The following is a 16,861-nucleotide window of genomic DNA, read 5'->3' as shown; positions in this document are numbered from 1 at the left end:
ACTCACATTATTCATTATAAAGGGCAAGTTTCTCCAGCAAAAGGCAGAGCTGGCCCTGCTTAATGTGTAAGTCAAATTATTGAGCTTTCTTCACACGTTGACTATGCATTATATAGTGTCAGCCAACCATCTCCTGCAGCATAATCTCACATATTGAGATATATATACACCTTCATATTGAATAGTGAAATCAAGGAACGCAACCCTCCCTTTAGTGAATAGACCCATACAAGGGGGCTTTTTTGCCATCTGTGTGGTCACAATTCTGTCATTGTCTCATTTGGGTGGATGGTTTGAGGGACTGTAGCAATGAGTTGGCTATCTGTTACACTACAAGCCGTTGGAAGCAGGGCAGCTCTGTTCAGTCACAGGCCTTTTCTGCATGGTTTAATGAATGCTCCTTTTCTTCCTCGTTACCGTCTGAATTGCAGAAAGCCTGGGCTACTCCCTGACTCGCAAAGCACTCTAGCTTCGGTAAAACGTTTGCCGGTAAACCTAGCGAACATTGCCTATCTTTAACCCTTAACCCTGACACGGGAGCCTGAGGATCTGTGGATTAGTTGAGTAACTTGCACAGAGGTGTTCTGCTCGGTCCTTAAACCGGCAGCCATATTATGTTTCAGTGAAGCTCAGGGTTTCCTTTAGAAATGCCGCTCTTTCGCTTTTTCCGGCAGCTGTCCTGTCAGTCTGGCAGCGTTGTGCTGGATTTGCACATAGGTGTGTAAATAACACACTGCGAGCACAAGGAATCCTCGGCCATCTGTGCTCTTGGCACACTAGGCCCCTAGAAAGGCTATAATCCGATGTTAATCATGTTAGGGACTTTAAAACATTAAATGTTCCCTTAAATTTCACTTGGTTTAGAACGTACGCACCGCTCGCTCCTTCTCGACCGTTTGCCAGCGTGCAGACATCGCCAGAAATCTAGGTTTAATGAAGGCACTGGCCTGAGGCCCGTGGGCCATGTTTTCATTGTATCTTGGCTTGTATTGATGTTGAGTTCTTTTTCCAGATCTACTTGTACTGTTGTTCTCTTCCTTCCTGTGCTCTTTTCATGGAGTCGCTTAGTCTATAAATAAAAGAATAATCATATTGCTTCCTGTTCAGACCGAAGGAACACAAAGGCATGTCGTGGATTTGCCTGTTTAGGGCCGTGTCGTCTCCTGGCATTCAGAATGGTGCATTTCTTATTTCTCTAGTCTTTACTTCCTTGCTACCTGACACTAAACGGCACGTTCGGCAGGATGATGGGGATTAAAGAACGGCTCTGGTGCAAAGTGGTAAAAGTGGCGCAGTCATTGGTTTCCATGGTTACAGCAAATTTGCTCAGTATTCATAACACCTAATGTTTCCCGCCACCAACGTGAGGCTTGGTAGTTTGACTGGAGCGTTAGTGTGTTGATGCAAATCTCATTTCTCAAGAATTGTCTATATTCTGGTACTCCAAATAAACCAATGTAATGATATCTACAGAGTTTCCTTTTATTATCAAACAACGTACATGTGTCCTACATGGGATGGATATTCTGTGGGAGCAGCCAAATTAACGTCCTATTTGTATGATTATTCCCCCCCATTAACGTGCGTATACCCCTCTTAAGTTACCGCTCTTAGTGGCCGACCCTGAGTTAGGTAGGAGGAGGATGGGAGTTGTGCTGGATCCCTGTTTTCCTGAGCACGGGGCGTCCTAATTTAAACCAGACAACTCCGTAATACTAATTAAAACTGCCTCTAGCTTCTGCTACCTGCCATTTTTTTTAATTCATTTAGCTTAATGCTAAAAGCTGTAAAGGTGACAGATTCTACTTTATGGTTCAGGCTTTCTTGTGTCCCACCTTGCGTTTTCAGCGTAGTAATGGAGCGTAGCAGCCACCTGCCTCGGCGCTCTCTGATATTGTATCTGAAAGACAGATTGACTAACCATCTGTCTCCTAAATGCTATAGAGAACACAGCCAGCTCCCCTTTCTTCTCTTCCGATAAATTATGTATACTTAGTGTAAGCGGTGACAAGAGGACTTTTTCCCCCTTTATTTTCTGCAAAGCCTTGGAAAATTAAGATATCTAGTACTTTTCTTATCTCACTTAAGCCGGACCCACGTGTGAAAATAGCATGTAAACATTATCAATAGATTACATCTTTTTACTAAAAAAGGTCAAATTTTATTTTTAACATTTTATATCGGTTTTCCAATTACTGCAGCTGCAGATTGTTAGGTTGCTAGATGTCATCCCTAAAACTGAAGTTCTTAGCTTATTTTATTTAGTTCTGGTAATCTGAACAGTCCTATTTCGATACGTGGTTATGAAAAAAGTTTTTTTTTTACCTTATTTTGCAGTTGTTTCTTAAAGTATAGTTAAAAAAGACAACCTCTTTATTGTGAAAACTTATGAAAAGGTTGGGTTGTTTTTTTTAATTTATATATATATATATATATATATATATATATATATTTGTATTATTCTTTTTAGGTTAAATTAAGATAGCCACTAATTTACCTTTTAATAATCGGTCTACAGTGGTGCTTATTTTGCGGAGATTGCGGCATTTATACAATGGAGAAAGGATACAATAAGAACACAATTCTAGGAGATGAGGATAAATAATATATTTTGACTTTGAATTTATTACCGGTATATATTCCATTTTTAATGGTATGCTTTCAACACAATTGCCTGGTAATTTGCAACAAAGTGGTCATAGGGCAGTTAGCGGCAGTTTTCTCTGACAGTGTGTTTTTAGCTCTTTGGAGAATTTATTAGCTCTATTTTCATGTTTGTATGTCTGAATATACATTAATGCTGACACAATCTTCTTTTTGTATCTTCTTCAATAGAAAACATTGAAGTCTGTTTATTTTCCAGATTTCAGCAAATTCGCTCAGGCATGCATCTTAATAGACTTTGCGTAGGAGGGTTAGTTTTGCTCTTAGCATAAACCTAACAAAGCTGCATATAAATAGTTTATGAAAATATAAAAAACCTGTAAATTGCCCAAGGAAGCATCTAAAGTATCGGCGTTTCCGAGAAAACCAACCAGTTGTAGCCCTTTGGTCACCTTATTTTTTATATTTTGTAGACAAAATCTAAAAAATAATAATAAAAAATAAATAAAATAATATATATATTGCCACCACTTCAAAGGATTCTGGGTAGGCATAACAAACAAGGTTAGAGCAAATGTCCGCTCTACTAAACTGCCTTTAAACAGAGCCTGGGAAAGAGATGGACAGCTGTTTTGTCCTTAATGGTACTCATCAGCATGATGTTGGATACTGGTTTATTGCTTGAGACTTTGTGTGTATATGTATATGTGTGTGTGTGTGTGTGTGTATATATTATATATATATACACACATACAGTGCTGTTGTTGGGGATAGCAGGATTGGTTAGTGTTTCTTTAGAAGGCTAGGGGGTTTACCGTACAAGTCATTGTTGATCTTCTTAGAAGTTTATTTTAAAATAAACTTCTTAAACGCTTGTTACTAGAGAAGAAGGGTTCCAGAACAAAAGCGCTTCCAGTCTAGAGAAATATTATGTAACTTTTTGCTGTAAACATGTATCATTAACAAGCATGGGCAGCTCAGACGGATCCCATAAGATAAGACAATCATATAGAAATTGTAGCTTTCTCTTTTTCATCTGGGCAAAGAGCTGTACTTGGCCCCTACCCCAGGACATGAAGGAGAAAGGCTTGTTATGCTTCAGTCCCACTGCTCATGTGCAGCATTTCTTGGACTTGGTCATTATAGTTCCAGCTGGAAACCAGTGATCACCAGTTCATGAACTGGATGGCAACTGGTTTCTTGCTAACCAAAAGAGTGACTTAAACAAGTGGACACCACGTACCGAGATAAAGGTCAAATTAGTTTGTACTGGATGTTCAAGTTGTTCAAGAACGTCAAAAACAATTATGGCACCTAGAATGCTAAAGAGTCACGGGTTCTAGGTGTCCAGAATCCTAAACACACTTGCATTGGACAAATTAAGTTGTGCACTACTTGTTGTGTCCTCTTTTTGCGTTGTTCAGCACTGCCTAATGTAACAGTGCTACATGAATTCATGGATAACATGATGGGAACGAGACCGTTCTGGAGTAAACTCTCATCAATTAAAAGGCGCAGTGAGATGGATTCCTTCGGTGTCCCGTGTATTGAACTCCTTGACCGTGCCAGCAAGAGCAGCCATCAACCAGCTTCATTTACTAATGAGAATGAGAATCTGACCGGGGGTGTACGTTTTTGCCCCGCAGATGGCATGGCGTGTTTACATGCACACGGTGAACCCCCTTGCTGGTTTTGCGAGGAGCTGTAAAACAGACCTGCATGCTGGGGTCGAATTAACTGCTGTCGCCGAGCTTCGGAGTTCAGTAATTGAGATTGTAATAGACATGTTGTTCCTCTCTGTCTCCCAGCTGTTCAGCGTTGAATCTATTTTCGTAGTTCAACACAAAGTAGAAATTCCTTCTCTACCTGAAGAGTCTTGTCTTCCTTCAGGGAGAAAAAGCAATGCAAAACGCGAAAGCATTTTAACCCATAAAGCCTCTTAACCCATAAAATGAACAACCAAGATAGATTGCAAGCTCTTTGAGCAGGGCCCTTCTCACCCGTTGTTATTATTTTATGTCCAATTATTTTATGTACTACTTGTTACGTCCTGTCTACCCATTGTACAGCGCTATGGAATATGATGGTGCTATATAAAACAAATAATAATTTTTTCCTTCCTCTTATCAATTAGAAAAGGACCCTCATTATTTGACAGTATTCAATCTGTACGGATTTGGAAACACATTCCTAATTATATTTTGCTTTCTCTGCTTAGGGAACATATATCAAGGTCTTCACAGCCTTGGCTTACGATTGCCGGATGTGTCTAATCCACATGCTTTTCAAATTAAATACAATTAATAGCTGCTTGCTTTTCATCTTTGAACCGCATCTTGAAATGTATACTTCTGGCGGTACAGGTTGTGGTTTCTGGTAAGTTGTAAAATGACTGGTGGAAGCGTTGCATGGCAGAACTGGGTGCTGTTTCCGCACACTGACAACGGCAGAACGGACAACATAGATGCCGATGGCTTGTCTGACATGGTAAAGCATGTAAATAAGACGACTACATGTGAAACAATAACCATGGGAACTTGTGAAACTTTCCTGCCGATTTGCCTTAGCAGCAGGCAATCAGCCTCATCCGGTAGGATTATTATTTACTGACGTATAGCACCACCGTACTCTGTAGTGCTGTACAATGGGTAAACAGACCATGGCTAGTAGCGCATAACACAACCGTTTGGAATACTCCTGTAGGCTCCTGTCCAAACTACACGGGTTCTATTTCTATGCTTAACTCTAAAAACATTCATCCATGAGTCCATATAAAAGGTACAGATGGGTGAGGCAATAAGCACAATGCGGTAGCAATGGGTACTAGTTGCGAATACATCGTATTATTAAATGGGTTAATACCTCTATGATTGTTACCCTATTATTAAGGAGAAGTAAAATCTGCATCCTTACCCAGGCACGTGTAGTGAAGGGGAAATGTATGAATATTGAAATCTCACCAGCTGACGTGATGATTTTAAGTGTTTTATCTCTTTTTGCCTTCTACAATGTTTATAAATGGTGTAACCTCGATTGCAAGCTCCTGGGGCACGTGCGCTGGGAAGCCCTGTGGTTTATTCTGGCATAAACAATACTAAATTCTGGTTATTAGATTTTAATTTAACAGATTCCATAGCTCTATTATCATAGAGGAAAGTTAAAATCAATGATAATAAGAGGGTTCTGGTCTATACGTTCATGTATTAGATAGCAACATATTCCATAAGGCTGTAGAGTTCATGGCTTGGAGGTGTTGGTGGGAAAAGCTGCTTATGAGGATCTTACAATCGGCAGTAAGAGATTATTGTAAAGAAGTGACAAACATGGAGCATTTACTAATAGATGACAATCTGTTTCATTTGTGTTCATGTTTTGTGATCTTTATAAATCGGCACAGGCATTTCTGCCGTCCAACATTTCACAGCATCGCTGAAATCATATCACCAAGTGCGACACACCATATTTGAAATGATATCCTTCAAATGTGCAGCAAAAAAGGATTGATTTATTTCTTTATAGGTGGGAGAGGAATGGGGCTGTCATGGAGGTAAAACCAGTGAAAACAGGTGCCTAACAGGCAATCGGATATTTCATCCAGCTGCGTTAGGAATCGGGTGCTTCTATGATTCCATCCTGCTAAGAAGCTGGCTGAGCATGATGGGGAGAACAATACATGGATCTGTCTGTTTTTGGCCCATTGTATGTCAAACTTTCACTCCGCCAGTAAAGTTACGTGCGGGTCCCTCCCCGCCCGTTCACATATTCATAGAGGCAATACAGGACCACAGCCCAGATGGCCCCCTAGTGGTGGTGTTTATGTATATATGTTTGTTTTCCCCCCTCTATAAATACCATACTTGACTAAAACATGTTGCGAATGAAATATGTACACGGAAGAGCGTCACGGATCTCACACATTTAATATTATTGCTGTCTGATGATCACATAATATCCACACACTGTCTTTCTGTTGATCCTGCGTATTCACGTGATGCATTTTGTTTTCTCTTTCAGGACTGGTGTCCAAGTCCTCACCAAAGAAACCTCGGAATCGGAGCATCTTCAAGGCTCTCTTCTGTTGCCTTAGCGCACAGAATGTCAACCGGCCTGGGGGCTCAAGCGAGCCTCCTGCTCAGAAGGAGGATGCGCATCCTACACCAAAGGTAGATCAAGAAGCACCCCTACATATCCTCACCGAATCCACAGCACATGTAATATGCAGGATATGTGAATACGTGTTATGGAGAATGATCTATTTTGCAAATCACTGTTTTCCTTGGTTGCAAATAATAAGGGGTGACCAATAACAGGGTGATCCCACCGCAAACTTGTTTCCTGCACACACATGACGCACTAAAGTTTAATCGACAATTTGTTGCAAAAAAGGAGATTATGGCTGTTTTTTCCTTTCTTGTTGAAAATGGTCAGCTTCAGAGTCCGACATTCTGCCATATTTACCAAACAAAAGAGCGAGAATACAAACACAAAACCCCAACTCTATAATCGGATAGATTAAGTGGTGGCCAAAACACCCCCCGCATAAGCGTGGGTAAAATGGCTGGATATCCAGCCCAAATAAATGTTTATGATAAAAAAGAAGAGGGCAGGGTGTGAAATTGATTTATTTTTTTTTTTAGAAGTGCAGCCTTCATACATCTTGGGTTGTAAAAAGTCGTTTTTTGCCCCGTGTCCTTGTCTTTGTTGTAAATGTGGTGCTCCGTTAGTGTATGTTGCAAAGCATGGATTTTTGGTTATGGACCTCTAGTCCATAAAGCATGACCTAGTCCTATTCTTCCACTCCTATTCACCGACGCGTTACGGGTTTTGATTAACCCTTTGTGCTACAAAATGCTTCTTCAATATGTTGCATTGTCTTTTGGCACTGGAAATGTTAAGTGAAGCTGAACCAGCCCAGTTCATAGCCCATTGCATCTCTTTACACCCCATCCCTGCTGTTTGTGCTACTTTTAACCCTTTCAGTACCCGACTGTCTTACTGTGTAGCCTGGCTCTCTGCAGCTCAGCAGATCTCATTTCTGAAATACCATCTTGTCTCTGTTTTCAGTCGGATTTACTCCAGTGCCTTCAGTATCAGTTCTATCAGGTATGTATCTTCTCTGTGCCCGCCTGCATACTTGGCATCATGTTAACTAATTAACACCCAGCAAACTCCATTATCTGCAAATTTGAACGGGCCAATCTCTGTTAGGGCTAAATTGAACATCTCTTGTAACAATTTGCTGGTAATCTCCCTCCCTATTGAAGTTAAATTGACTTTTTTTTTTTTAAATTAAACTATAAAGAATAAGGTATAGTACCAAACAACACAGCCAATTCAATATATAGTTTAAATAGCCAAATATACTTGTATACATGAAAAGTATTCTGCCCAGAGTAGTCCTTATACAGAACTTGATCACATGGCAGCAGTAATTACTTTGTAGCCATATACATTACCACAATGCATATAAAACATCCTGTATGGTCTCTTTAATGTTTGTTTATCCTTATTTCACTACCAAAATCCCCAATGCTTTTTAATTTACATTTTTTTTTTTTTTTAATTATGCACAGTTAGGAAAAGTCATTGAATACTGGTTGAACATGAACACCATGCAAGCTTTATATAATTAACAATCGGCATTATCATTTTGCTTTTTAATCCATGGTATAGTAGACCTGTCAAATACAAAGGTTTTGGCGACACAACGTGCTGTTTCAAAATTATAGTAGTTTTTTATTTAAATTTTTATGATTTTAAGTGCAAAACTAGTATAATTAGTTACCAAAACACCTCCTAAGGTTTCCACGCAATGGAAGGACTACCTTTTTTAAAGTAATGGTTTTCAACTTCACGCCCTGAGAGGAACAAACAGGAAACATTTTTTAAATATCTCAGATCAAACAAAGACATCTCAATAAAAAATCCACAAACTGGCTTGTTTTTAGGTAAGGGTATACAGAATACTGACTAAAGTGAAGTGGTCTCCTATACATCTGGTGTCGGGGGTTTGCACTGAGTACCGTATAACATTTTATTTTTATTTATGTAGCGCCAACAATTTTCACAGCGTTTCCTATAGTACACACATCACATACATCAGGGCATGACAAAACCGAAACTGAAAGATCACGGCAAAGCGATAAGTTACTTAGAGGGCCCTACATTCTATACACATTGTACTAGTGAAATATCCGGTAATTTTATGTATATACACATATTTGCGTATCTGAAATTACATTGTCCTTCAAGTTCTGTCATAGAATTCATGTGTTAAATTCTGTATACGGGAAGATAAGAAGCCTGCCGTATTTCTATTATTTCTATTAATTTGCTAACAGCCGGGCTAGCACAGTGTGTGTGTATATTTCTTTTAATAGGGAAGACTAACATTGAATGTTCTCTGTTGGGTTTATTCCTGATACTGATATATACTGATTAGCCCTCCTGAACAACGTGGAGAATAATTTATGATATAGAATATATAGCCGTCTCCAAATGACACTGTAGCCTCATTCCTGGCTATGGTTATGAGGAAATGGTTTTTTTTTCTTGTAACATTTAATGTTCTACCAGAACCATCTCTGCATCTGGTTATGGTGAATGCTCCTACCCAGTAAGATAAAGTCTTTTCATGCTAAATGATATAGGATGGGCCGCCCATACTTAAAGGAAACCAAATATTGTGCCTGTATCTGTTTTTATTTCGAGTCGGACCTCTTGGGTTTCAAGATTACTTAGTAGTTTAGCTGAGCCCAGGATTAAATATATTGACATTGGATATTGTTTTCTAAAGATGTTCTGCGGGATTCTCTTTAATTTTCTACTTGTCAAAAAGTGGAATTGTGAGTTTACCGGCCCTTTCCAAATTTTTATGTGTACAGCAATAAAATATATATATATATATATATATATATATATATATATATATTAACCCCTTAATGACAAAGCCCATACATGTACGGTCTCAAAATGCATTGTTTTCAGTGGGTTTAGGGACCGGCCATTGTCCTTAAGGGGTTAATATTATATATTACATTTTATAATTTGCAAATATATCCCCTTTTATGTTACTCGAAGAAACCATATTAGAACCAAGGCATTACTTGTCTTCAAAGAAGTTGTACAAGTATTTTTTTGTTTTATTCCCAAATCCCATCCCCATTTTTTTTTTTTCTTATTTGTTTTGTGCATAATTCATAAAAATCAAGAAACCGGTATATGAAATGCACCTTCTTCAATAAGCTTCTTCCACTTGCACTTTTAATGCTTCAGCCAGTGGGACCGAAGAGGTGGCTCAGCCCGCTGAGACTCCTGCCTGGAAGCATCTGTATGGGTCTAACCCCGGCTAGCTCTGCTCACTTTATCTTCATCTTTTCAAGGTAGATAAAATGAGGACTGATGATCATTTTCGATGATATCTCACTTTATTCATAAAATATCTTCAAGATGAAATAGAAGTCAAAATAGATTTTTTTTTCTCCTTTCCGTACATAATATAGCTAGAGTTCAAGGCTACTACTCCCATAAAACTGTCCCTAGTGTTTTAATTGTTGTTTTTTTATTTATTTATATTTTTTAAGATATGCTACTTTTTGTAGAAATGTGTATATGAAACATGCACAAAAATGGGCAAACTGTTATTAAAGACTTATTTACATACCTGCATTTTGCGCAATTGGTAATGCGGACTTCCGCCCGCTTGGTTCATCTCCCAGCATGGCTGTTACACGTCTCGCTTTCGTTAATCTAGCGTATATTCTGTGATTCAAACATTTTACAAAAGCAGAAATGTAATTTTATAGTGAGGAAAGGTAAAACAATGTAGATCAGCTCATCTTCTAGAACTGATCTGTGAAAAAATGGGTTCTGTGAACCTCTGGAACAAGGTATGGTAGATAGCTTGTTCCAAAGGTTCACAGAACCCATTTTTTTACAGCTGAGTTCTAGAAGATGAGCTGATCTACATTGCTGATCTAAGCATGCATTCATTATTTTTTTATTTTATTTATTTTTGTTACAAAAATGTAAATCTTCCTCCCCCCGCTGAGTATTACATCCAGGTGTGATGTAGACCTGTTGAGTGGCTTTAACGCAACCGGGCAAACTGTTGCAAAATAAATCCTTTTCCACTTGCATCTCTGTTTACAGTTAAAAAACGTACCAGTTGGCATTGGCGTAAATTATATTGGTAACTGAGGGTGTTGGTGTGAGCATTTGTCTTTTTATTGCTTAACTTATTAAAGAATACCTGTCACCCATAGCCGCTTTTGTATATTGAAGCTGCTGTTGTACCTGCTCTGTTGAAATGAACCTTTTTACTGAATACAACATTAGGCCAGACCCTTCCCAGAAATAATTTTAGTGTTTGTTAGATTTTATATTATAGGTTTCTGTGAGAGGATTAAAACAGCTATTGTTTTAAAAAAAAAATTAAAATAAAAGGCCTATTTGCATTCAATATAATCTAAAAAAAAAAACCAAAAAAACCCCACGGAGTTTCTAGGTAATTTGGCCCCACATAGCCAGTTTTTGGTGCATGTTTCACATGTTGTAAAGTGTGTTTTGTATTTTTTTTTGTTTGCTGCTTTATTTTTCAAAAACATGCTTGTAGTAGACTTCCGCTAAAATGTGTGTTTTAATTGCAACATTTTTTTTAACCTTTTTTATGTGTTTATTGTAAAGCTAAGTTGTGTGTAAAATAACTTTTCCCGACGTTATATGTGTAATGGACATTACCCCATATTGTTGTCTTAAACTACTCAAATAGGTAACGGTGTTCATTTCCTTTTGTTGTAGATCCCAGGTACCTCTTTACTACCAGAGGTAGCACCGAAAGACAAAGAGAAAATATGCATGGTGATTGACCTGGACGAAACACTGGTTCATAGTTCTTTCAAGGTAAGAAGACCCTGACCTGGACCAAGGATAACTTTATTAAGTGATCGACAAAATAATTAAGCCAGAAGAATGGAAGATTTTTGTTTAAAGCTTACCTCTTGGTCAGTATGTAAAACTTTGCATGTTCAAGGTCATTCGTGGAGATTTGTGGAAGGAAGATTCCACATTTAGAAGTGTTGTATACAAAATGTACTTTCTACTAAGTGTTGGATACCTTATTAAGAATGTTACCATGCTTGTAAATGGCTGTAATGTATATAATGACCCTTACCTTTTTTATTTAGCCAATCAGTAATGCAGATTTTATCGTACCGGTGGAAATTGAGGGAACCACACATCAGGTAAGACGATTTTCATATTTTTTTTTATTTTACCTTCCTCACTTCCTCCCACTATGAAGGGCTGACCCAGGAGAACTTCTCTCGTAAGAAGGGCTGAGCTGGCCCTGCATAATGTGTAGATAATGAAGGTTTCCTTCATATCACTGAATGAGCTTTGGACCATGTGTGAAGATCTCTTGGAGGAGAACATCGCTAATGTTGACCCTCCTTAATGATACCTGGTTGAAACGTATACATATAGTTGTTGTTATCAGAGCCACTGTTTTTGTTTTATTTTCCATGTATTTTGCTATATTGGATTTCTATAGATACACTTGTCTGCAATGTTTTAGCATTCTTGGCTGTGTGCTTATAGTGAAACTTAACAATAAAAGATGTGAAACATTGTGTTGATTTAAGTGTTTCTTTCTAGCGCTGGGTCATCTGGAACTGAAGTGGCGTCAGCCTGGTTCAAGTAATCCAGGATAGGCTGTTTCCTCGCAGTACGGCCTACTCTTGATTACTTGTTTCAGGAGGGAGCTAATAATGCATCCAAGTCGTGTTGGTTCAGTTAAATTGTACATTTTTTTTTTCTTCTATTCTGAGATCCTACCTTACTGAGATATGTTCTCCTGACGTGCAATTACATACTCCACACATCCCCTCCATCCCTTTAACGATTATGTCTTTAGAGAGAGAATGGCACTAGCATGCTTTCAGTATAAATAACCAGCGTTTGCTTTTTTGTTTGTTTGTTTGTTCTTCAGGTGTATGTTCTAAAGAGGCCTTATGTGGATGAGTTTCTGGAAAGAATGGGAGAGTTATATGAATGTGTATTGTTCACAGCTAGCCTTGCCAAGGTATGTCGTCTCTTGTACCCAGCCTACGCTGACGTAAAAACAAGATGCACGTTTGTTAAAATACATTAAAAATTAACAAATTGTGAAGTTTTTTTTTTGTGCTCCTAATTTAAGAAACTTTAGTCTGCAATTTCATTTTTATCCCTGTTGGTGAAATCACAAGGTGCATTTTGTGTTATATAGTAATAACCCAACTTTTTGTAAGAAACAAGCCTTTCACAGAATGATCTGTAGAAACAAGGATTCAGTGACTAGGGGTTCTTTTGCTGTACCCTATTTGTCTTGTGACTGCTAGAATCTTTGGATAATTAAAGATAAAAAAGTGTCCCTATTCAGACATGGATTTTCAATATTTTGTTAAACAGTAGGATAAAGTATGCATGAAACTACCATAAAATAACGTAGTGGACCTTGAACCCCTGCAATATGAAGTCTTCTGGTGTGTTATAGGCTATTAAGGATAAAATAGAGCGGGTGAAGAGAAGGGGGAAAGCCTCAAGACACAAATAATGGTTGCCACAGACTGCCACCAGTCTCGGCTTCCATGAAATTAGCTTTGTAAACTAAACAATTACAAAGATTCATAAACAAAAGTCACAAGCTATAGGTGGTTTTTATTACTCATGTACTAAATGTACTAAATTCTATGACATTTTCCACAATGCTAGGTGGCAGGTAGGCCGTAAGAAACATATTAATAGTGATGTAGAAGGAATCTATTTACAATGAATAGCTTGTCTTGGGTCCTAATTATCAAATTAATGATATTTTCCCAGTACGCTGACCCAGTCACAGACCTTTTAGACAAGGGGGGAGTCTTCCGCGCCCGTCTGTTCAGGGAAGCCTGCGTGTTCCACCAAGGCTGCTACGTCAAGGATCTTAGTCGCTTGGGGAGGGACCTAAAGAAAACAATAATTTTAGACAACTCCCCGGCGTCCTATATCTTCCATCCAGAAAACGCGGTAAGTTTTTCACAGCCTTTGGAGGAGATTAAAAGGGGGGGATTATTTAAGAGAATGCTCAATTCATGTTTTTTTTTCTTGCCCCCACAACATCTTGAGTTCCTTCAGAACTTAATTGGCCAATTTTGCTTTGTTCCAGTAGACGCAATTAGAGCAGACTTTTTTTTTTGATTTTCATTTTATCTTGAAAGAAAATCTAATGCTATAAAATACAACACATTTGTTTGAAACATAATGTGTTTAAGATTTGTGACTTGAAACAAAAAAAAAAATGTGGCGATGTCAGACATAGCCCCATACACGAAATCTAAATTTGTAGAACTGCTTACGCTCACTGCAGAAAAACGGTGTCACCACCCGTAATGACCCGATTTGTACAATAGCTGATATCCACGCGCCTTACAGTGATCAAAATAGAATTTTGAGATTTTATTGGCCAAAAAGACCTGGATAGTTACATGTTACCTAAACATGATCTAGATAACGCTCCTTAATTGTTGGCGCTATATATATATATATATATAAAAAAAAGATGATAATTTCCAGTTTAGTCTTGTGGTAGCCTCCCATTGTAAATGTCCTTGCATTGCAGTACAATGTACTTCCAGCACATAAGGGGTTATGCACATTTGTTACCAGTCAGTCTCCGGAGATGTGTAGTTTTTAGTTCTTGGAAGAACATTCCTCTAAAAGCCTGTACATTATGTTTGTCTCCAAATTGCTGCTATTATAATCTGGCAGACTCAGATTGTGTACAGACTATTGATTGAGTCATTTTGGTACCTGTTTTTATTATTCCCCCACCCACGAGAAGAACCATGACCACCTCTGGGTGTATTACATAACTGTCTGCTTGTTTTTGTACAAATGTAGGTGTTCTGCACTTCTGAAAGCACAACTCGTCAAGGGAAATAATCTGTTACTTGTGTTTTTTGGCTTACGCAGTAATATTGCAGACAGATTGTATTGTGAAGCAATAAATCAGGTTGCTAGGAAACCATTAACAATGCCATATGTCTGAAGCTGACCGAAAACACAGATATAATCCTTTGAGTTCCAGAACATTTTGTAGCCCAATGTTCCTCGGGCTTTCCATGCCTGTGGATCAGTCTAGAAGAGCACTCAACCAAAGGGACAGTCTGCGCCCTTTGCAGTTAGCAGAAATATACATAATCAAACCCAAAATATATGAAGGTTTTCATGAATAATGATGTGCCCATCACATATATATATATATATATATATATATATATATATATATATATATATATTGGGATCATCACTAACATACTCTATTCCACTGGTGTTCTTCGTGGCATCATTAATTATCGACCAAATAATTGTCTAAATAAATTTCTATTTATCAGATCCAAAATGGAGCTAATTTAATGTTGGTGTTTAGAGAATCATTAAAAAGTCATTTTTTCTGCATCTGGGAAAATTCATCGTGGCGTTGCGTTTTGGCTCTCATTGGGAGCTTGAGAATTTAAGCTGAGAATTAACAAACAATAAAATTATATAATTGCCTCTTATTCAGATTATTAACCAAACTGCCTCTTCTGCTCCCTAGGTACCAGTGCAGTCGTGGTTTGATGACATGGCAGACACTGAGCTTCTAAGCCTGATCCCTATCTTCGAGGAACTCAGTGACTCTGAGGACATTTATACAAGTCTTGGGCAATTAAGGGCGCCTTGAGGTTTTCATCACATGCCCTCCTTTTTTTCAGGGGACTTTTTATATCTTAATACTCTTTTTAGTTTTTCTTTTAAAAAAATTCTCACACTCGCAGTGCCTTTGGCCTCGGAGGAAGAGGAACAGGAGGTGGAACTTGTGATCCGGCATACTGGGGACTTCTCATTGATTTGAGAACTAGTTTCCCCTCCAGCCTTCTTGAATGTACCAAGCAAAGCAGCTTAACACTCCTAATGGCTAGCATGTCTTGTATCATGCTGGCTCCGAATACAGGGATACAGTAATGTCATTTGATGTACTGGTCGGAGAAGGTGTCCTTTTATTTGAAAATGGTACCATGTACCTACCTTACGTTTTTGCTGCAGCCCAGTGCTTTTTACTTTCATTGAGTTAGTCCCATTGTACATTGTTGAGGTACAACCATTCTGAAAGTGTACTGTTTTGATACTACTCGGTGAATGAACACACTGGTACTCTTGGTAACTTACTTGATAAAATGTGTGTGTGTGCATACTCTGGTTCCCAATGTGCCCCAAATGATGTTAAGGGCTCATGTCAAAGAGTAAGTGGCAATATTTGACCTTGCAAACCTGGGTCAAGAGTAATGCATGTAAGACAAGAGAAAGGTGCTATTGGTTATTCTAGGTTTTGCTCTACCTAAAGGGAATGTGTCATATAAACAATTTAGAACAGGGTATTTGATCATGACAATGATCTATATATTGTTTTAATAGGCAAGTATAGATCAAAGGGGGAAACAAGTTCATGCTTGTTGGCAATGCCCCCATTGGCATCATTTTGTGGCCTAATCTTCAGTATAGTAATCGTGCATTTCTAAGGTCAAATTGTAACATCAGATCAAGGGGAGCAAACCTTTGGTTTCTTTTAAATACTGTTTATGTGATGTCATTTAATCTTAACACTCTGTTGCAATGGGATTCAATATACGCCAGTTATTGCCTTATGTTAAAGTTGGCTTTTTGGAGAGCAATGTCACATTCACAATTAAACAAGTAACCAATACACAATAGTGTCTTCCCTAGCAGGTTCTATTCCTCCAATTAACACAACGTCATTACTTTATTTTTTTTTTCATCACCTGCGTCTAGAATCCCCTGAAAGCCTTCTTTGGAGATCCTAGAGTGTTTTTTTACTCACAGCCTGAAAAAAACATGAAATACCTTTAACAATGTTTGATTTTGTTAGTAATAGGAGGAAGTAAGTTTTATTTTTTTTTTGCAGGCCAATTTCTTGTCACATCATATAATATCACACCCTGAAAGCATTTGGGCAGCTACTACTAATCTACTGAAACCCGCACATGCCATTGCATATCTCTCAGGATTGTGAATGTTACAAATTGTTCTTCCATAGAATGTTAGCATTGTTTGTTTTCTAATTACCTAAAGGCAATTTTTGGATGTTTGTATGCAGTAAGGGTTGGTCCATCCATAAGGAACATTAGGTGCTTGTCTTAAACTTCTCTTTTATAAGGATGCAGTGGTTGGCTAGTGGGCGTGG

General features: G+C 38.2%; 1 protein-coding gene across 1 annotated transcript; it reads left to right on the top strand.

The window, feature by feature from the left end:
• The first annotated feature begins 647 nt into the window (after positions 1-647).
• Positions 648-15,343, top strand: LOC149285239 (carboxy-terminal domain RNA polymerase II polypeptide A small phosphatase 2-like). Its single transcript, XM_089495602.1, has 10 exons — positions 648-717; positions 4,029-4,231; positions 4,823-4,980; positions 6,605-6,767; positions 7,669-7,707; positions 11,404-11,505; positions 11,790-11,846; positions 12,593-12,685; positions 13,462-13,647; positions 15,218-15,343. Exons 1-10 carry the CDS (start codon positions 648-650, stop codon positions 15,341-15,343), a joined length of 1,197 nt encoding a protein of 398 aa, XP_089351728.1.
• The last annotated feature ends 1,518 nt before the right edge of the window (positions 15,344-16,861 follow it).

This window comes from Sceloporus occidentalis, unplaced genomic scaffold (genome assembly GCF_023333645.1).
Source record: "Sceloporus occidentalis isolate IW3139 unplaced genomic scaffold, rSceOcc1.0.p SCAF_82, whole genome shotgun sequence".
Taxonomy (NCBI): Eukaryota; Metazoa; Chordata; class Lepidosauria; order Squamata; family Phrynosomatidae; genus Sceloporus; species Sceloporus occidentalis.
Note: the sequence above shows the minus strand (reverse complement) of the source record. Positions and strands in the feature narration are given on the sequence as shown.